Source organism: Schistocerca serialis, chromosome 12, assembly GCF_023864345.2.
Source record: "Schistocerca serialis cubense isolate TAMUIC-IGC-003099 chromosome 12, iqSchSeri2.2, whole genome shotgun sequence".
Classification (NCBI taxonomy): domain Eukaryota; kingdom Metazoa; phylum Arthropoda; class Insecta; order Orthoptera; family Acrididae; genus Schistocerca; species Schistocerca serialis.
This window is the reverse complement of record NC_064649.1, coordinates 32,416,310-32,438,975: the sequence shown is the minus strand read 5'-3', so window position 1 is coordinate 32,438,975 and position 22,666 is coordinate 32,416,310. Positions and strand designations below refer to the sequence as shown.

Below are 22,666 nucleotides of genomic sequence, written 5' to 3'. Positions count from 1 at the left end.
GTACATTGAAAAGCTGCTACATTCGAAGATGAACAATACGGAGTTTGTATTTACTTCGTTGGATAATGTATGAAAATGCAGTGGTCGAAATTCGGGGCGGAAAAAAAAGCTCGTCTTCCCCTTTTTTTTAAATTTATTTACTGACGCAGAGGTTTTGGCGCCAGTATTTATCTTTGTGCCTGTAAAGCATGCCTGTGTAGTGCTACATATATTCGACGGCAGAAGTTAGTTGTGGTGGCACCTGCCAACATATTTCAGAACTTCCGCTTACTTTGCACTCGATTCTAAGCCGCAGGTGGTTTTTTGGATTACAAAAACCGGAAAAAAAGGTGCGGCTTAGATTCGAGTAAATACGGTATTCAGGCATTTGACAGGTGGTCACATTAATGTGACTGGACAGTGTATGTGTGTTTTATCATATCACACAACACGGGTTCCATATCAGGTGTTGTTAGTGCCTGAAATGCACAGTACAGTACAAAAAGTAATGAATCTTTGCGACTTTAAGTGTCGGTTATCGCACAGACTCAATACTATCGTGTCAGTCAGGTGCAAGTAGAACTTGCACACTTAGGGTCCTGTACAAACGTAATTATGTATACAGACCATTCCTCCGGCCTGGGAGTTTTGCCTGTTATCGATATTGATACTGGAAAGTCAGTCACGGCAAAGCAGAGACTTTTGAGAATGTTTTAAGTTTAAAGTCAGATAACAAAAGAAGACAGAAATATTTTTCAGTGTGATATAATTACAAATTAACAATTTTCAGATTTTTCCCTATAGTTGCACCGTGAAACCTTGCTTCTTGCCAAATTTCGTGAGTCTAGGTCAACAGGAAGTACCCCACAAATTTGATTAGTGAGTTTGTGAGTATCAAACTATGTGACATAAATGTCCATATTTTTTGATTGCATTGCCTTAAAAGCTTTAATTTTTTTTACACACCAAGGGACCACAGACCTTAGTATGTGACAAATTTCAACTTGATACATCTACCTGTTCTCGAGAAAAAGGTTTTTTAACAGACAGACGACAAAGTGACACAATAAGGGTTCCGTTTTTACCAGTAGAGTTATGGAACCCTAAACGGTACGAACATCAATGGAATTTGGAAGGGTATTGCTCACAAGAAAATTGTATTACAATTAAAAACATTGTCACTCACCACCACCAACGGATCCGAGTGTAAACCTGTAGACGCTTTCAAGAATTTGGATGACGATGCCTCTCTCCTCTGGTGACTGCAAGGAAAAGGAAGAGGTCAGACTTATTAATAAACTCGATAAAGATTGTCCACTTCTAGTACCACACATTTCATGCCACTGCCCACTAACAGCTAAAAAAATAACGGTGAACAAGTTTTTGTTCATATTTACAGCTGTGTAGGGACAAAATATTGCAGCAACATGAAAGCTTACAGTTAGCGATTTTTTTTCTTTTTTCCTTTTTCTGTGAATGGGAAAAGCTCCCAAACCTTACGCGTGCAGCCTGCGGACCTGTAATACACGCCCAGCAGTCCCGTCCTTCCTCTGTGCGGCAAGGCTAAAGCGGAACTCTCCCGCGCTCACTTCCCGCCTTAGGAACCTACATTCATCACTCGTGAAGCCTTTAATGCACATACAGTCAGAAAACAGGTTAAGGGAAAGAAAGCAAATGTGACACACGGCCGGGTCAAGATTCACACAGGATCAGAGCTCACTAGTGCCGCAGTGCTGACAGGGATGCTGCCTCTCTCTCTTTCTTTGAACTTCTCCCTCTTTCCTCCTCTCTCCCCAGAGTGGGTCATTGCAGCAGCATCAGCAGTATCCAACTCACCGACACAGCCTTGATCTCAGCCAGCCGTTTTGTGATTTGCTTGAAATACTGTTCGGGAGCTATCGCCTGCAGGTCGTTGTACACGATCCTCCTGAAAATTAAGATTGGTAGCGCAAAAACTGAATTAGCCAGGTCTTCTCTCTCCGCTGCAGTCAAAAGTTAATAAAGAATAGGATATTAAAAGAAACTGAGCTTGCAATGTATGAGCGAGAAATAATAGGGGAATAGCAAAAGGTGACCATATTTACAAGAATATAATTCGGTCATCTGCCAGATCGAATGCTCTACTGATAACTATATTACACAATTACATTATACATATATGAAAGTGGATGCTGAACTTTTTTTTTTTTTTTTTTTTTTTTGCTGGTCAAGAAATACAGACACTTTTGCAGATATAGTACAAGCAATCATCAGCGGTGCCATTTCAGAACAGAGAAACTGATTAATTACGTCCAGTTATCTGTATTTTGATGCAATGTCTGAATTCAAGAAGTTATTTCTCTGTATTTCATTGCATTTTGAATGTGCACACAAAAGTAAAAGCAAAAAATTTATATATAAATAAAGTCATATCTAATTGTACCTATTATCTTACCTTTATTGAGCTTTGTGTAGCTACTTTTGCTATAGTTCATATATTAACCATTTGTTGGTAAACATAACATCCTGAAAAGCAAAATTATTACTAACTTATAATAAACTATTTCTGAATTTAGACAGCGTGAGCACACCGCACACAGTATCTCCTATCTCTTCACTCCTCTTCCAAGTGTTTCTAAATTCTGGGAACTGTGTCTAAAAACAAGCTTTAAATATTACAAGGTTTGTGGGAAAACTAAATGCATACAGCATGAAAACACAGTTAAATTATTAGTTAAAATTCTGAGTTGTTTAGGATATGCAAATTAAAACAATTACACAAGCAAGTAACGTACTTTACTTCTAAGTCTGAAAACAAAGCCATGTTACCAATGCTTAAAATAACTAGAGTATTACTTCCAAAATGTTCTCACCTGGTATATTTCTGTTCATAAGTTGACGAGCACAAGAGTTAATAAACGGAAAATATTGAAGTTCACCAGTATTTTTCTTTGGAGTGCAGTACAATCCCACAAAAAAAACTTTTGTTTTATTAGCCTTGGTATTTTATCCAGCATCCACTAAATTAATTCCAAAATAGTCAACAAAAAGACTACACAACCCAAAATCTCTTAATGTCCCGTAACAACTACTATAACACCAATTCTGTGCACATTTATTTGTGTGGCATTCCCTACAATCACACAGATTTATATTCGTGTAAATATGGCAACAGACAAGCAGTGAAGGAATAACAGATTCAAACTACAGTATTGTAAGTAAAATTCATGTTCAAAGAGGTTTCATTTATTGTTCTTCCAACAGTATAGTTAATAAATTAAGAAGTAGGATGCGCGGAAGAAGAGATAAGAATATAATAATAATCACCCAAACCATTGACGATGCTCCTCCCACTCCCCAGGTCTTGCTGGCAAATAACTGATTTTCCAAGTAAGCAAGAAACAAAGAAAATGAACGACCCTTTGTTAGTCGAAGAGACACATTCTCTCATAAATGTTCAAAATTAAACAAAGGAAAGTAATAACTCTGTTTTTATATTCTTTTCTTTAACCTCATGCCGTCGGCCAGGAAAAAGCAAAACTGGTTATCACAAGGCACATGGGGTGAAAACTGTTCTAAAGGATGCTTGGAAGCGTGTATCACATTTCAGTATATAACCTGCTTTAGCATGAATTTTTCTTGAATGCAGACAACATGTTAACACTACTTATGAACTTGAGAGAACATAATCAGTTACTACAAACACACTGTAAAAAGCGCAATATCTAATCATTATTTGGCAAACTAGCCAAAAGCTACGATATACTGGTGAAAATAACTTACCCTGTTTGATGGAGGAGATCACAAAGCAAGAACAGGATGTCAACTTCAAGTGGTGTTATCTGAGACATCATTTGGGCAGAATGCAGAAACTCCTCTGCAACAGTAATGAAACAAAGGAGTAGTTAACTAATTACAAAGGTTACACCACATAAAAGGGCAGTCGTGGTCATAATAATGATAGGTAACACATATATTGGTGAATTATTAGGGAGAGATTGAGTTTGAGGTGAAAATTGTTTCTGATAGCTAAATACATCCTTTGCCAACTTTATAAAATCTCAGCTTTGAAAAATATTATATTATGCCACTTGCTTGTGGCTACTGGCATCTACTAACTGAAGAAAGAAAGAGGAGAGAGAAAGTTGTATTTGAAAGCTCTTATGAATTATTAATGTTTGGTCTAGCGTTGAAACTAATATTCTAAACATTTATGCAAAGAAGAGAAACAGTGCAACTGAACTAAAACCTAATGGTAAGAAGTCATAGTTAGCAGAGAGAGCAAGGCTAACACAAGACGTGTTCAAAAAGTAATGTAGCTTTGTCAGGAAGAAATATATTTATAGATTTGGAGGTACAGAACCCTAATTCCCTTCAAAGTAGTTTCCTTGGTAATGCACAGACTTCTCCCAGAACGCCTCCCTTTATTGGCAACACTTATGGAATTTGTCTTTTTGAATGGTGATCAGCTGGGTCTTCACATTCTGCAGGGTATCTTCTCCTGATGCAAATTGTGTTCCTCACAGAGGCACTTTCAGCTTGGAAAATAGACAAAAATCACACAGAGCCGTCTTGAGAACGTAGGGAGCCTGATTAATCAAGGAAACATTGTGTATGGCAAAGAAAGTCTGAATCAGATGTGCAGAATGGGAGGCTGTGTTATCGTGATGAAGCTGCCAAGTTTTTTCTGCCGACAAATCTTGACTTTTGTGCTCACCATCGTGAAGATGAAGAAGGATCTAGTTTGGCCTTATGGTGCATAGTTATGTTCCACCATCCTGGCCTTGACAATGTTGCGGACTTACTGTCTTTTTTTTTTTTTTTTTTTTTTTTTTTTTTTTTTTTTTTAAATCTCTGTGATGTTGGTTATATCCACTGCAATAACTGCACCTCTGCTTCTGGGTGGTACCCATAAACTTACATTTCATCACCTGACATTGTGGTGTTACAAGTGTTGGGATTATTTTTTACTTTGTCCACTATGTGATACACAGGTTTCAGATGGCATTGCTTCTCCTACATTGTCAGCAGTTTCGATATGAATTTTGTGGACACATTCCTCATTTGCAAATTGTTGGTCAAAACTGAAGCTACCAACGCAACACTTACCCCTATCTCCTCTGTTAAGTTCTCACACTGCGATACAATGGCCATTCATCATCAAATTGCACACTTGCTTACTAACATTGTTATTTACACTTGGTGTGGGTCTGCCTGAATGCGGTTCATTGTCCGCTGCTGTTTAGCCATGTAGTGCCACTCCTTTATCCACACGTTGCTCATACCATCGTTCCCAAAAGCCTGTTGGATCTTGGAAATGGTTTCCACTCTGGTATCACCATGTTTTTGCCAAAATTTGAGGCAATATTGTTGCTCAATTTGTTCCATCATGTTACCACTTACTGGAATCTGAATAGGCGATCACTACATGTCCTCTCTCATAGGCTGACTACCAGTGACTGACACTTTCTGCTGTCAAGAAAATTTCGCACCTGCACACTAATGTCCTGCCCCACATCTCCACTGAGAAAGTCTCCTACATTTCACTGGTTTACACCAGAAAGAACTATGATCAATACTTTTTTAATACACCTCGGGAAAGGTATTACACACTTTCTTTTCTTGCAAACAGAACTGTTTAAATCACAGTGAGAAGTGATATGTATCTACATTATTTCTTAGGGATAAGGATTTGCAACTGTTTCTGGTCAATAGAAAACTGTATAACACAGCAAATGGCAACCATTAACTGTCACGAATAGTACACATTGCTCATATCTCGAAATATGCAAGTGCGCAGTATGTGTGTACAGTAATGTTTCAGCATTAAACTGTGTTCAAAGAGATGCTGAAACTGATGGTCTACAAAAAATTGAGAATTATAAGTGAATTTTTGTCTATTTGAGCAGCACATTGAAGACGAGGGAAACTTTTTCTCATACTGAGGCCCTGGAGGAATAGGTGTTAAAACACTGTAGAGTACGACCCCACTTCAGCACAAGGCAGACAGCCCATCAGCATGCAGTAAGACAGACGACTGTATGGGACATTCTCCACAACAACACTTACTGCGACTATCTGTATCACTGACAATGTATGCACGCCTTATTAGCTACAGATTTGCCTCTGCATCGACTGTTTGGTTGCTGGTTTATCACATAAACCACTACCGTGCTGGGGTTTCTGATGTCCGTCCCATTCACAGATGAGACTGGCTGTATGAGGGGTGATATTGTCACCCTTCACAACATCCACCTGTGGGCTATGGAGAATCCCTGTTGTATGATGGGAGCGAAGCTGGTCCAGTCTGGATGTGTGCATCATGGGACCAGCCATTCTTCCACAATGCCTGCACTTTTTGTGGGTGATCCTACCTCCCCTGCTGGAAGACATGCCTTTGGTGACACGAATGGTAATGTGACTACTAAGTGATGGTACTCAAGCTCACTTCCACATTCCCATGTGGAGGCAACTAGAGAACATCTAACCCTGCCGATAGATCAGACACGGTAATCCAGTTCCGAGAGTGCACGGTGAGCAGTCACACTGAGGGATTAATGAAAGGATTGACGGATAATTTCTCTTTCTTTCAACTTTTACATTTCATGCATCTGGAACTGTGTCTCCATGTTAGAACCATGGCTGAGCCTCAGGTGGTGCAGCACCGGATGCTGCCAGAGAAGCAGCTACCCCACACTCAGTTCATGTGGGCTTTCACAGCAAACACTGGTGACCGTAGGGTGCTTTTATGTCAGTACTGCTAACCAAGGGGCATACCAAGTGCCCCTTGACTAGCCAATAAAATGGCCAGAAATGGTCACTTGGGGGTCACGGAGCTAACTGGCGAGAGTGCTTCAGTACCACTGGGTCAATCTCTTGCCTGTCAGCTCCCCCGCTCACTGGACGTGTTTTCTGGCTCCTCCACTTTTTCAGGCAATACATCCCTTTGCCTGTGGCAGCCCTCTGATACTGCAGAATGCAACACATCTGTGCCCCTTAGAGAATAGGTTTGGGGTCAATAAAACTTCACTTCTGAAGCCGCAAACCGTCTGGATCTGAATTTCTGCCAAGATTATCCTGACAACCCTATCGTGATGTAGGTTAAGATCCCAGGTATCACACACTGCAGGCATTCATCCTGGTGGGCCCTCACTTGCGAGTAATGGAAAAAAATAAAATAAAAATCCGTAATTTTGTGTGTCACTCAATAGTATTAAAAATGTTGCATTACATGGTCTGATTGTGTGGTGTAATGGACAGAATGACAGCTTCACATGTAGGAGGCTGTGGGTTCGAATTAGTGCATTAGGTGTTTTTTTTGTTTTTTGTTTTAAATGTCTATTGAAATGATTTTGATCATTATCTTTATTCAATTAATTGGTTCAGATCTAATTTTTTTATTCCATTCCTTTGTCACATAATTTTAACTACCATATGAATTTTGATTAACTTCATTTTTCTTTATATCATTCTTTTTTCTTTCAGAATTTTTGTGACTATAGGTTTAACTATATTTATCTATTATAATATTCAATTATTTCAAAAATTCAATCTATCAGTTAAAAAACAAAAGAAGAAATAATCCATTTATATTTGTGCAATGGTGTAAAAAGTATGTTTTTGTTAGCAGATGTGCAATTTTTTTTACATGGTAATGTCATACAAATATTTAAAACATAACCTAAATACTCATTACACTACAGAAAAAATAATGCAGATGAAAATTGAAATGAAAGACGGGTTTCTAAACAAAAACAAAATTCAAACAAAATGAGAAATAGATATAATGAACACAATAATGTTGACGAAAAAATAGGGTAATGAAACAAAAGGAATTCAATTGAAATTAATACATAAAATTAATTAAAAACACATGAACAAAGATTTCAAGTGGAAAAAGAATGATATAAAGAAAAAAGAAACAAATAGTAAAGTTCATATGGGGTTTAAAATTATGTGACAAAGGAATGGAATTACAAAATTACATTACATCAATTCTGGAAGATGAAATCTCGCAGCTATAACTGCGTTTTCAAAATCAATTTTGGGGTATACACGAGCTGTGATCAAGAAGTGTTTTCCTTGAAGATGTTTGTTTTTTTTCCATCAACATCAACTTTGTCCCCTTCAAAGTAATCCCCCTCAGATGTAATACACTTGTGACAGTGCTTTTTCCACTCTTAGAAGCACTTCTGGAACTCACTTCTTGTTGTGGTGTTCAGATGCTTCCACGATTCTGTTTTTATCTGATCAATGGTGGCAAAACAATGTCATTTCATGATTCTCTTCAGCCTCAGGAATAGAAAGACGTAGAATGTGGCGATGCCCACCGAATATGGTGGACAAGACAACATAACGGTTTTGTTTTTTGTCAAAAAATCACAAACAAGAACTGAGGTGCAAGAGGGAGCATTATTGTGATGCAATTTCCACTAGTGATTTTTCCACAGTTCTGGTCATTTTCTTTGGATTGCTTCAAGCAAACGGCACATAACTTCAAAGTAAAATTCCTAATTGTGTGACTGTAAGGCAAGAACTAATGATGCTCTATCCTATTGTAATTGAAGAAAACAATAAGAAGAACCTTCACATCTTATTGGACTTTCTTTTTTTGACTGCTCTTCAGGCAGTTTCCATTGGACAGTTGGGCCTCGGTTTCAACATCATACCCATATACCCATATTTCATCACCTGTTATAACAATCTTTAATTCTCATTACTTGATCACTCCTTGTACAAGACCAACCAGAAGTAGTTCTGTGATATTTGTTTCGAAAAAGGCAAAGCTGCATGCCCAATATAAAAGTAATGTGGGAATGAATTCATAATGAAAAAAATGTAGGCATACGCACTTCAAATTACTGTTGAGGTTCTGAGTAGCAATTGATCTATTAGCTACAACTACGGTTGCAAAAACAGCAGCTCCGTACCTTTTGTACGGTTGCAAAAACAGCAGCTCCGTACCTTTTGTTACCTCCACATTGCGGTGTCCACCTGTCGCATTGAGATATATGCGCTTGATAAGTTCCATATTGTTTAATAGAGAATTGAAAGCCATGAAGAACGGGAAGCTAACTCGGTGACCACCACTGCCACCACCTGCAGCCTACAAACAGAGCAAAACAACAATCAATAAACTTTATTCAAAATCTAGATAACGCTGCTATTAACATTTTGAGGTCTGTGTGGCTAAGGTTGTTCAGCCAGCTGATACAGCACATTTTTCACAGTTTTTCTGAGCTTAGTATAGGAGGTTCTACTGTAAAGAATTTAGATCAATTTATTGCATTTGAAATCCGGGCCTTTTTTTCTATGAAATGCTTAAAAAAAAAAAAAAAAAAAAAAAAAAAAAAAAAAAAAAGGTAGACTTATATCAATGACAATTTTTTTTATCTATTGAAATGAAAATGTGTTTTCGAAAACAAATTTTTTTCATCTTAATTTCTCTAACAGAGATAAGATTAGAATTTGTTGGTACTAAACGTTTGGAAATATGGTTTTCTTCATTGGAAATCGTTTAGTTATATTTGCTTTGGTGTGAGAAATTTTGATGCTTTCTGGAAAACAAAGCCCTATATCACAGTTTTCACAACAGTATCTGGTATCTCTCTTTGCCACTTTGCCAGAAATTTTGTGGCTTCTTTCTGCACAGACCATGCATCATCTCCTCTGGGCTCATTTTGACTTTTCTGAAGCTGGAATCGATCTACAAAAGCATCTTTCACTGAGTCTATTTATAGGTGAATTGTTTTTGGATGGAAGCTGATTCAAGAAGACTACCTTCCTCCACCAAAGCCTCTGAAAATTCATTAATTAACTATTAGCAGGCCTCCACCTTTTATGTAAAACATACGAATTTGCAAGCACCATCTTGGGAGGGGGGTTGGGGGGTAATCTTTCTTCCACCACTTTATTGTAATCCAAACTGCAATCAGCTTTCATCTTCCCAATAAATCCTAGCTTCGTTCTGACATTGACACTTTACGCTGACATTCTATGTTTTATTATAAAAATAAGTACATCCCTAGTGACCTTCCATTTCACAAACAGCAAATGGGCTCGTCTATAAAACGAGTTCTTTTTTTTACAGTCTCCGGGCCACTAGATCTGTAGCAACCCTTTTCTATTTTTCATTATGTACTCACTGCCTTAGTTTTGTTTTTCCATTAATGATCGAGAAGATCCGGGCCAATGTAGCCTTTATTATAGAAACTTTCACAGAGACAGTTACCACATGCAAAATGATGTTATTAGCATTTGCCTGACTACCAGAATATATTTCACATTTTTAAAGGTACCTAATTCCACTTTTATGTAACATAAAAAAATTTATGCTATATTTGGTAGGCTTATTTTTCACGTAGACCTTGAAATCCACTCTGCCATGAAAAGGCAAATTCCTTCATCTATAGTGTGATTTTCTGCTCGTTTGTACACTCTTTCAGTTTGTGTAACGAATCTACTGAAGATGTTCTCACCTCGTGAGTGGGATCATGCCTACCTTAATTTTTAAAAAATAAAAGTAGTATTATCTGTGAGACTTAAAATTCACAGGATTGACAGAAAACAATCGATTGGTGAATTTTCCTGCAAAGGAGATTTGCAGTATGGAATTTGTGGACCAATAGGTGGTCAATTTCAGTTTTCAACTAGGAATTATGTAAAGACACACCAAAAAAGCTAAACACTTTACCAAGTTTCACAGTACCCCACTTATGCCAAACTGATTACCACTTGAGGTTTGCTATTGTATTTAGCTCGTTAATAGTTATTATGTCATAGCAATTTGTCTCTCATTTTACCATCTTCAGCAGTTTTCACGAAAAAAGTAGGAAAACAATCAAACAGAGAAAAGTTCTGGTCAGTCTGAATGTGAATTCTGCACAATGCTTCAAGAACTTGAAGCTGTGGAGCAGTAGTGTCATCATCTGTCCACCCGCCAGTTGAAAGAGGCACACTGATAGATTGTGACGGGGGGATTTCTGATACAGTATCAATATAATCAGTTTCATCTTGAGGGCTCGCTGACACTTCATCATCAGACATGTCTTCTCCTTAGCATGAATCATAAAAATTAGCTTTCTGCTGTGCAACAGATGATACATGCACCTACAGAAAAAATTTAACAAAACAAGTAATTTACCATCACAGATTACAAAACTAGAACTTTGTTTATCACATTCTGAATCACTATTGTTAAAAACAAAACACTCTCATCATCATGTAAGGTCACTTTAAAGACAAATACAAAGTGTGAAGTCAACAACACAGACAATATTCGAGATCCAATGCTCCACGTGTGACCTCGTGAAGTGCTGCGCCTGGCAATGAGATGAATCTAACCGCCGCAAAGTAAGTAACACTCCTTTCCCGCCAATGCGAGTGTCAGGCTTTGCTAACTATTTTTTTCCATGGTAATACAGGCAACATAGAATAGCCTTATACAGATGACAGGTGTAAAAACAAACATTAACATACATTAACAGAGCTGGGAAATGTCTGACATACGTCCTACATAACTAGTCTTTTTAGAGTAAATCCATATGACGTAGGAGCTATATTGGTCACCACTACAATATTGAAATTAGTGAAATTACCGGAGACATTGATGGGCTGCCCAGTATCAACATTGTAAGAGTGTAATTCTCAGTAGAGCCAGTGAACATATATATAAATAAAACTGGACTATTAGGCCTTTATTTTTTTGCGAGAAATGAGATGACACGAAGTCGCACAAAATGGTACAAACACAACAGACTACCTGTAAAACAAATGGGCACTGAACACATTATACATGTAATGGATATAACAGGTTTACGGATATGGATGTTTTACCAATTCGCGTGAACTAATCTCGATGCTTCCTTCCTGCACAATACTGCATACTGCAAAATCATTCTACTTGTGCTTTGTTTCTATCATTCCACACTGCTCCTAATTCAGCAACAATCTCTTATATGAAAGACTTTTGTAATTAGTGAAAATTCCTTTCAATAGTTATGAAAGGATACATCACTATTCACTGTAAAGTTGACAATTTAAGTTCCAGACAGGCACAACAAAGAGACTGTTACACGTTAAGCTTTCGACCACAGCCTCTTCCAGAAAAGAAAAGCACGCACGTGCCCACCCGCCCACACACCCACACCCAACCCACACCCCCACCCACCCACCCACACACACACAAAAACAGGCACATGTCATGCACGCATGATCGCTATCTCCTGCCACCTCTTATACATGTGTATTACCTGTCTCTCCCTATAGCTTACCGCAATCCTTCTCAGGATTTCGAACATCTTGCATCATTTTACATTGTCAAACGCTGTTTCAAGGTCGACAAAACCTATGAACATGTCTTGATTTTTCTTTAGTCTTGCTTCCATAATCATCTGCAACATCATAATTGCCTCTCTGGTGCCTTTACCCTTCCTGAAGTCAAACTGATCCACATCTAACACATCCTCAATTTTCTTTTTCATTCTTCTGTATATTATTCTTGTAAGCAACTTTGATGCATGATCTGTTATGGATTGTGCGATACTTCTCGCACTTGTCAGTTCTTGCAGTCTTCAGAATTGTGTGGATGATATTTTTCCAAAATTCAGGCGGTATATCGCCAGACTCATACATTCTACACACCAGCACGAATAGTCATTTTGTTGCCACTTCGCCCCAATGATTCTAGATATTCTGATGGAAAGTTATCTGTCCTTTCAGCCTTATTTGATCTGAAGTCCTCCAAAGCTATTTTACATTATAATTCTAATGCTGGACCCCCTACCTCTTTTTAATGCATTCCCGTCTCCTCTTCTATCATATCAAGCAAATATTCCCCCTCATAGAGGCCTTCAATGCCCTCCTTCCACCTACCCACTCTCTCTTCTGCATTTAACAGTGGTATTCTCATTGCACTCTGAACATTACTGCCCTTGCTTTTAATTTAACTGAAGATAATTTTGACTTTCCTATATGCTGAGTTAGTCCTGACAATCATTTCTTTTTCAATTTCTTCACATTTTTCTTGCAGCCATTTCATCTTTGCTTACCTGCACTTCCTTTTTATCTCATTTTTCAGAGACTTTTATTTCTGTATTCCAAAATTTTCCTGAACATTTTTGTACTTCATTCTTTCATCAATCAACCGAAGTATTTCTTCTGTTACCCACGGTTTTTTTGCAATTACCTTCTATGTACCTATGTTTTTCTTTCCAACTTCTGTGATTGCCATTTTTAGAGATGTCCATATCTCTTCAACTGTATTGCCTACTGACCTATTCCTCATTGCTGTATCTACAGCCTTTGAGAACTTAAAGCGCACCTTGTCATTCTTTAGTACTTACGTATCCCACTTCTTTGCTTATTGATTCTTCCTTACTAGTCTCTTAAAACTTCTACATACTCTTCATCACTACTGAATTGTGATCTGAGTCTTTATCTACTCCTGGGTACGCCTTGCAAACCAGTATCTGATTTCAGAATCTCTGCCTTACGATGATATAATCTAACTGAAACCTTCCCGTATCACCCGGCCTTCTCCAAGTGTACCACCTCCTCTTGTGATTCTTTAACAGAGTATTCGCTATTACTAGCTGAAATTTATACAGAACTCAACCTTTCTCCTCTTTCATTCCCTGTACCAAGCCAATATTCTCCTGTAACCTTTCCTTCTACTCCTTCCCCTACAACAGCATTCCAGTCCCCCATGACTATTAGAAAATTATCTCCCTTTACATACTGTGTTACCCTTTCAATATCCTCATACACCTTCTCTACCTCTTGATCTTCAGTTTGCAATGTAGGCATGTATACCTGAACTATTGTTGTCTGTGTTGGTTTGCTGTCGAATTTGATAAGAACAAACCTTCCACTGAACTGTTCAAAATACCACACTCTCTGCCTTACCTTCCTATTCATAACGAATCCTACTCCCATTATACAATTATCTGCTGCTGTTGATATTACGCTATACTCATCTGACCAGAAACCCTCGTCTTATTTCCATTTCACTTCACTGACCCCTACTACATCTAGAGTGAGCCTTTGCATTTCCTTTTCAGATTTTCTTGCTTGCCTACCACATTCAAGCTTCTGGCATTCAACGCCCTTTCATTGAGTATTCAATCTTTTTCTCATGGTCACCTCCCCCCTTGGCAGACACCTCTCAGAGATCCAAGTGGGGGACTATTCCAGAATCTTTTGCCAATGGAGAGATCATTACAACGCTTTTTCAGTTACAGGCCACATGTCCTGCAGATACACATTATGTGTCTTTCACGCAGTGGTTTCCATTGGCTTCCGCATCCTCATGGTGTTTATCATTGCCGATTTTTCCACCTTTAAGGGCAGATTCCCACTCCAAGGACAAGTGTGTGCCCTGAACCTGTGTCTGCTCCTCTGCCCTCTCTGAAAGGACCATTGGCAGAATGAGGGTAACTTTTTATGCTGGACGTCTTTGGCTGGCAATGCTGATTATTAATTAAAATTTAAGCTGTGAGAGATTTTGAACACGGGAGAGATGATGCTTTGATTACTAATCAAAGACACTACCCCTAGATCATGGGTGCAGAGCCTACTGCCCCCAAACCCTCTACTGAACAGATTCCACCCCTCTCACTTATAACCTCCTTCCAATTCATGTCCCTTCACCCCCATTGTGTGCTGCTTTCTACTAACACACCCATCAGTTTCTCCCCCATAATTTTTGATGTTCCAACCGAGACCTTCCATTGTTTAAAATTCCTCTCAGCTTTACTATGCTCTTTAGGAGTCACAGTCACAATCACAACCACCCCCCCCCCCCCCACCCCCCCCCCCAAAACTGTTCTACATCTCTCGAGTTCAAAGAGTTCACAAATGATTCAAGAGTGCTACTATGATAAGTAACCAGAGTATTATAAATAAATGATATCTAAAATTTTCAATTAGAAGCACTACACAGTATTTTTGGAAGCATCATAGCAACATGGGAAAAGCATCATGGCATCTTGGGAAAACAAAAGCTTACTTACTGCAACAAGATTCGCCCGAACTTCTCTAGTTAATAAATGGCTTTTAATGTTGATCATTATATCCTGGAAATCAAGTGCGGAGATAAATCCAGTTCCATTCTTGTCATACCGACGGAATGCTTCTACTGCATACTCTTCATGGAAGTCCTGACAAACAAATCAAACAACAAGTGTTATAGCACAATATTTAAATTTAGAAAGATGCAGGAAGAAGTGAGAAACAGTTTGCATGAAAAATTTTGTCAATGCTGGACACCACTGACAGTTAATTCACAATGTGTCATAAAAATATATAGATATGATAATGGGTAGTACTGGCGGAACAAAAATAATTCAAGGAAACTATCATGGCAGGAAGTGAAACAGACCATAAAAAATGACAGAGGCAATGATAAAGCTGGCAGGGCGATTCGGATTGCATATCAACAGTTCGAAGACCAAAGTAATGAAAACAGGAGAACACAGAGTCCACGGTAAATCTATAGTCCAATTAAAATTATTTGATAGTTGACATCTATCACTTGCCATTACAGTGTTGCTACATTGGCTGCCAGCTACCACTTCATTATAGGCAACATATAGAAACATGGAGGGTCACTTCACAAATGCTGTTAATTTGTAATGCACAGCAGTGTTGGAATGTACCGCTGCGAGGTATGATGGAAATGCACGGTCCTCTGTACGCAGCTAATTTTAAGTTACTGAACTGCAGATGGCGATGCGATTCATTTTGAATTTAAATTGGCATCCTAACCTAACCACAACCTCAACATGTGCAATGTACCCAAGAAAATGGCAGTCAATGATCCGCAGAATAACTAAAATTACGATCTCTTTGCTAACAGCAGCTAAAGATAATCTCTATGAGCAAACTCAAGACAGAAAAATTTTAGTTTCAGCGCTAAAAGCAAACTGTAATTTCTCACTGTCATTCACTGGTTAGCTGAAACTATCCTCACAATGGATACATGAGCTACTGTGTTACCAATCAGTGAGCAGTCCCCGTTAGCACTTGGTTGCAAACTGTAGGCAACACAGGCAGATTTCAAGTGATAAAAGTATGGTAGGAGAAATAATTAAAGCAAATAAAAATGTCAATATGATGATGAAAATGACAGGAAATCATCAGACATAAAAAATTACATTTAAAACAATTAATTGAATAAAAACAATAATTGGTCTTTTGATCAGATTTAGAAATAAAAATATTCCAATGCATTCAACAAGATTTGAACCTACAATCTTCGGCATATGAAGTTTAGTGGACAACCCCTGTGCCACTAGAGTACACTGTTAACAGACATGTATTTATGACTCTGGTGACAAAGTTGCAATGATGAATTGGGCCTTCAAAACTTCGGCTGCACACAGTGTCACGTGAAACATATCTTAATGTAAGCCGATTATAATAACTGTACATGTGACGCTGAACCACATCTTAAGCGAAAGGATCCAGTAATGTTTGCTTATTGTTGTGTATGAAACCAGTGTATTTAGTTAGCATTATTTGTTTGTTTGTTTTGTGTGTGTGTGTGTGTGTGTGTGTGTGTGTGTGTGTGTGTGTGTGTGTGTGTGTGATGAAATATGAAATGAAAGGTTCACACCTAGGATGCGGGATGAAACACATCAAGAAAGAAAGAGAGGAAGATGGTGAAGGAACTAAAACTGAAAAGAGAGGAATATGATGAAGGAACTAAAACTGACCTCACCAACTGTTGTGGCAGTATGGCAACAGCGAATGGTTCGGGAATGACGCAGAGTGCTCTGACTGGAGGAAACCAGCTTCAATGTGTGAAGTGTTAACTATCAAGTAATTTTAATCAGACTATAACTCCACAAGGAAAGAAACTTGAACAATTAAACTCCTTGATTTACTTACGCAGCAGGCCTAATGCAGATGGAAGCTGTACTGGAGAAATAAGGAGAAAGATAGCATAACGAAAGATATCGATTACAAACACAAGGATCACTTACAACAAGAGCAATAGGAATTGAGATAAGAAAAAGATTTCTATTTGAAATTCTTTATTTGCAGTGTATTTATACAATGCTCAGGAAATCTAATATTAAGGAAAATACAGTAGATATATTTGGACAACCAAATCTATCTGTGGAGAAGGAATGATTCAGAATTTGAACACAATAAGCCTCCTTAAACATAATGCACGACAGAAAAAGTGAGGCAGCCAAATACAAGGCTGGCTCTCAAAGCAAAACAGCCACCAAATCATTAGTGCTGTTCGTGTTTAGTGGTTGCTACCAGGTCTGATACGGTATATAAGGAGCGTGAACAGTGATAGACAATGGTGATCACTGTGAAGGACATGGAGATCCCATTTACTCGTGTCATACAGCATTGGCAGCACCTGACAGAATTTGAAAGTGGACTCACTGAGGCTCTCCATTTGGCCAGCTGGTCGAAACATACCACTTGCAGATTTTGGGGAATTCACATGTGACAGTGGTCCGAAATTTGACTGCATATGTACATGAGGGCAGGTATACTCGTCATCAAGGTCCCAGTTGACCACGTCTGACAACCAAGCACACTGTAATCCATTCACATCTGCAACTGCCATTAGAGAACAGTAATAGACACCGTACAACATTTAAAGCCATACTACACTATTTATCAGAGACTAACAGCAGCCAAAAAATAATCAGAGTTCTGCACTACCCCAGACAAGCACTGTTGGTGTGAATGGCACAGACTTGCTCACATGTCATATCCTTCCAATGTTTTGGAGAAACAAATTGGTGTTTATTACTCATGATGTCATGAAGTGGGAAGCCATCAAGTACGACTTCAAATCATTGCTGGTAGTGATTTGAGGAACTCTGACACCAAAACAATATGTCACCGTCATCCAGTGTTCTCACGTGTTACCTCTCAGTATCGTGGTACCATTTCTCAACAGGAAAATACTACTCTACACATGTTTCTCCATAAACAGTGTGCATAATGTTGAGAAATACACGTGGCCAACAAGATCCCCAGATCGATCCCCAAGGGTAGACGTGTGGGATCAAGTTGGATGTCAACACTGTTCCAGTGCCAGTACATCAAGGACCAGTTACAATAGCTGTGGGCCAGCTTGCCTCAAGAGAGGCTACATCAGCCATATGACACCCTTCCCAACCAAATCAGTGCACACATCTCGGCCAGAGGGACTGCAATGTCATACTACCGAGTTCTCTGTAAATTTATTTGATTTTGTAATCAATGAAATAAATCACATACTGTCTCAACCCAAGAAATAGTTTCATTTTATTTCTCCCCTCCACCTCCTCTTCTGAGGGCTTCACTTTTCTTTCTTTCTTTTTTTTTGTCAGGCACTGTATATCAGATATAAGAATACAAACTGTCAGATACACTGAGAGAAGCAGATGTGAAAGAACATATTACAGAGATGCTTCAGGAACTCAAATGGGAACCCCGGAGGGAAGGCAACACTCTTTTTGAGGAACACTATTGAGAAAATTTAGAGAACTGGCATATGAAGCTGACTGCAGAATGATTTTACTGCCATCAACATATATTTCAGTTAAGGATCACGAAGATAAGATACGAGAAATTAAGGGGTCATACGGAGGCATATAGGCAGTAGTTTTTCCCTCGTCCTGATAGCAAGCAGAACAGGAAAGAAAATTTTGAAAAGTCCGTGCAAAGTCCGAGAGATGGCACCACTGGCGCGAATCGAGGTCATGTTTGGTTAAGAGCATCTTTGGAAAGAATGCACACCAAATTTCAGCCATATTCGTGAATTTCTTCGTGTTTGGCATTCGTGTGAATCAAGGAAGTCGAATGATTGTCAAAAAAACTGACAAAAAAGAATCTCGTGTCATGATTAAACATTACTTTATGAAAGGAAAAAACGCCTCAGGAGACTAAAGAGAAGCTTGATAAACATTATGGTGACTCTGCACCTTCGATTAGAACAGTTTATAAGTGGTTTTAAAATTTTCGGAGTGTCCATATGAACACAAGTGATGCTGAACGTTCTGGACGCCCTGTGGAGGTTACGACTCCAGAAATCATTGATAAAATCCATGATATGGTGATGGATGACAGAAGAGTTAAGATGCATGAGATTGCTAGTGGTGTGGGCATCTTGAATGAATGGGTACATAATATTTTGCATTAGCATTTGGACGTCAGAAAGCTATCCGCAAGATGGGTTCTGCGATTGCTCATGCTTTACCAAAAACAGAATCGTGTGAAGTGTTGCAAGTATGGTTTGCACCTCTTCAGGAAGAGCCTGCAGGACTTTTAAGTGTCATTTCGTCACTGTGGATGAAACTTGGATACATTACTATACTCCTGAGGCCAGACAACAATCTAAACAATGGATTACCAAGGGAGAATCTGCACCAAAAAAAGGCGAAAACGATTCCTTCGCTCAGAAAGGTTATGGCGACTGTCTTTTGGGAATTGCAAGGGACAATCCTCATCGACTATCTGGAAAAGGGTAAAACTATTACAGGTGCACATTATTCATCGTTATTGGACCGTTTCAAAACTGAGCTACAAGAAAAACGCCAGCGACTGGACTGCAAAAAAGTTCTTTTCCATCACGACAATGCACCTGCACACACCTCAGCAGTTGTGGTCACAAAATTAATGGAAATAGGAATCCAACTCATTTCACATCCCCCCTATTCTCCAGACTTGGCTCCCTTGGACTACTATTTGTTCCCCAATTTGTAGAAATGGCTGGCAGGACAAAGATTTTATTCAAACTAGGTGGTGATTGCAGCAACTAATAGCTATTTTGCAGACTTGGACAATTCCTATTATTCAGAAGGGATCAACAAATTAGAAAAACGTTGGACAAAGTATGTAAGTCTAAAAGGAGGCTATGTCGAAAAATAAAAAAGGTTTATCCCAAACACGTAAGTAGTTTTTATTTTTGCACTGACTTTTCAAATGCCCCTCGTAGTATTCAGGACACCCACTGCCAAAAACCTTTTGGCGGCTTATGGAGTACGTAAGCAGATGTAGCTGTACATACAAAAAAATGTGAGGGAAGGGATATCTTACTACAGAGTAAAGGAAACAGCAACTGTGAGATCATCATGGAGAACAAGCTCCAGCTGAAACCTCTCCTTTGACAGATCTATATATGATGGTGAGGATGATGTAATAAAGAAAATGTGGAAAGCCAACAACCAAAGTTGATTGATGGTGGTGCAGAAACACACACAACAGTACAAAAATTGTATCGGCTTTCTTGTTATTAATATCTCTTTCTCTCTCTCTAACACACACACACACACACACACACACACACACACACACACACACACGTGTACGTGCTTGCATAACATTTGATTTGTGACTGCAGCAACAGTACCACTACAGTCGTGGGTTGGTGTATTTGAGTGTCCATGCAATTGTTTGTGTATGTTTATGCAACAGAGAGTGTGATAACAAGAAATTTCTGCATAGTTTAACACATTGTTAATTAACAATCAGCTGAACATTAGTTATTGCCATTCCTCTTTGGAATTTCAATTACTGTACCACATACATAGTTAATACAAGAAGAATTTAATATCTTTTCACTTATTTCTTTAAATAAAACTATTAAATAATACTTTTACTGAGCATAGGTTCTCATCTGAGAATTAACATAACTGTCTTTTCAAAAATATGCCAATAATTTTAAGCTACAGGTATGTAAAAATGTAACACCAAAAATACTTTTGATTTTTTGAGTTATTTCCTTTCAGGAAGGATGTGAGAGGACGGCAAAACATGGTCAGATAAATAATGTGCCTGCTTTGTCTTTGTGATCACTCAATACTGCCATGTAATAAGGACAAAATCAGGATTTAATAGATAACTCGCATTCATCTGATCTTCACATCAGTTTTATTCTTGGTAAGAGCTTAATATAAAGCATGACACAGAAAGCACTCTCTTTAAATGTATTTTTAAAGATCAAGTGTGCTCTTCACTTTCTTACGTCACTGCAAATGAAAAGTCATCAACCACCAAATTGCTACTAACCATCCAGTGATTTTTCTCCAACATATGGATCCTGTCAAGCCCTAAATAAGAAGATAATTACAAAAGTTGGGCCATTTGGTAGAACACAGCTTCGTTATTCTCTAATGGGATTAAATTACTTTTTGTTAAGTCCCATAGTGCTCAGAGCCATTTGAGCCATTAAATTACTTTTAAGCCAAGACACCAGTGAGCAAGACTACCAAGATTCCAAAAGGTCTAAGCAAAATTCACTTATTAAATAGAATTATTAGTTTATTTTTCATGACAAAATTATTATAGCATCAAAAATCATTTACTTGATAACTGTGTCCACGGACATTAAATACTGGTTGAATAAAGACATGTTTCTGCTGAGGCTGTAGCGTTATGTAATACTTTTATTTGTTATTGGCCAATTTTAATCTCATGGTAGTTATCAAGCATTTGCCTATTAACGTAAAATGAAGAAATGTGAATCAAACACTTAACATTACATATAAAGAGGCTTTTGGAGATGACAAAAGCAGCTTATGAATATCAAGAGCTCAGATGGAAAACCTGTCTTAAGCAAACAAGGGAAAGCAGAAAGGAGTACACAGAGGGTCTATGTAAGAAAGATGAATTTGAAGGCAATAGTATCGCAAGGGAAAAGGACCTTTTGAGAACTGTTAGCCTTGGGAGAGCCAGCCGTGACAAAACACCTCCGTCTGGTGTGAAAAATGTATGAGGCAGGAGAAATACCCTCAAACTTCAAGAAGGATGTAATAATTCCAATTCCAAAGAAAGCAGGTGCTGACAGGCATGAATATTACCGAACTTTCAGTTTAATAATACATGGTTGCAAAATACTAACACAAATTTTTTACAGAAGATTGGAAAAACTGGTACAAGCCAATGTTGGCGGAGATGACTTTGGATTCCGGAGAAATGTGGGAACATGCGAGGCAATATTGATCCTACGACTTCTCGCAGAATATTGGTTACGGAAAGACAAACCAGCATTTATAGACATAGAAAAATCTATCGACAGTGTTGACTGGGATATTCTCTTTGAAATTCTGAAGGTAGCAGGGGTAAAATACAGGAAGCGAAAAACTGTTTACAATTTGTACATAAACCAGATGGCTGTTATAAAGAGTCGAGGGGCATTAATGGGAAGCAGTGGTTGAGAAGGGAATAAGACAGGGTTTCAGCCTACCCTCGATGTTATTCAATCTATACATTGAGCAAGCAGTAAAGAAAACAAAAGAAAATCCAGGAAAAAGAAATGGAAACTTTGAAGTTTGCTAAAGACATTGTAATTCTGTCTGAGACAGCAAATGACTTGGAAGAGCAGTTTAACAGAATGGACAGTGCCTTGAAAGGAGGATATTAGATTAGCAAACAAGACACTTGAAGTAGTAGATGAGGTCTGCTATTTGGGCCGCAAAATAACTAGTCTAATGATGCCCGAAGTAGAGAATATAAAATGCAGAACGGCAATGAAAAACAAAAAGGATTTCTGAATAAGAGAACTTTGTTAACATCAAATACAGATTTAAATGTTAGAAAGTCTTTTCTGGAAGTATTTGTAAGATGTATAGTATAGTATAGTATAGTATAGTATAGTATACTAGTATAGTATGGAAGCAAAATATGGACAACAAACAGTTTAGTAAGAATAAAATAGAAGCTTCTGAAGTATCACGCTACAGGAGAATGCTGA

At 38.3% G+C, this 22,666-nt stretch overlaps 1 protein-coding gene across 3 annotated transcripts in view; it reads right to left on the bottom strand.

Annotated features, from left to right (window-relative positions):
* LOC126428414 (calcium-binding mitochondrial carrier protein Aralar1) overlaps positions 1–22,666 on the bottom strand; it is a 704,653-nt gene that overhangs the window by 74,165 nt on the left and 607,822 nt on the right. For all 3 annotated transcript variants that reach the window (XM_050090338.1, XM_050090340.1, XM_050090339.1), the window contains 5 exons: positions 14,970–15,116; positions 8,923–9,064; positions 3,742–3,835; positions 1,816–1,906; positions 1,166–1,241 (listed from right to left, as the gene is read on the bottom strand). In XM_050090338.1, coding sequence (XP_049946295.1) covers positions 1,166–1,241; positions 1,816–1,906; positions 3,742–3,835; positions 8,923–9,064; positions 14,970–15,116 — 550 coding nt within the window. The remainder of the gene's footprint in view (positions 1–1,165; positions 1,242–1,815; positions 1,907–3,741; positions 3,836–8,922; positions 9,065–14,969; positions 15,117–22,666) is intronic.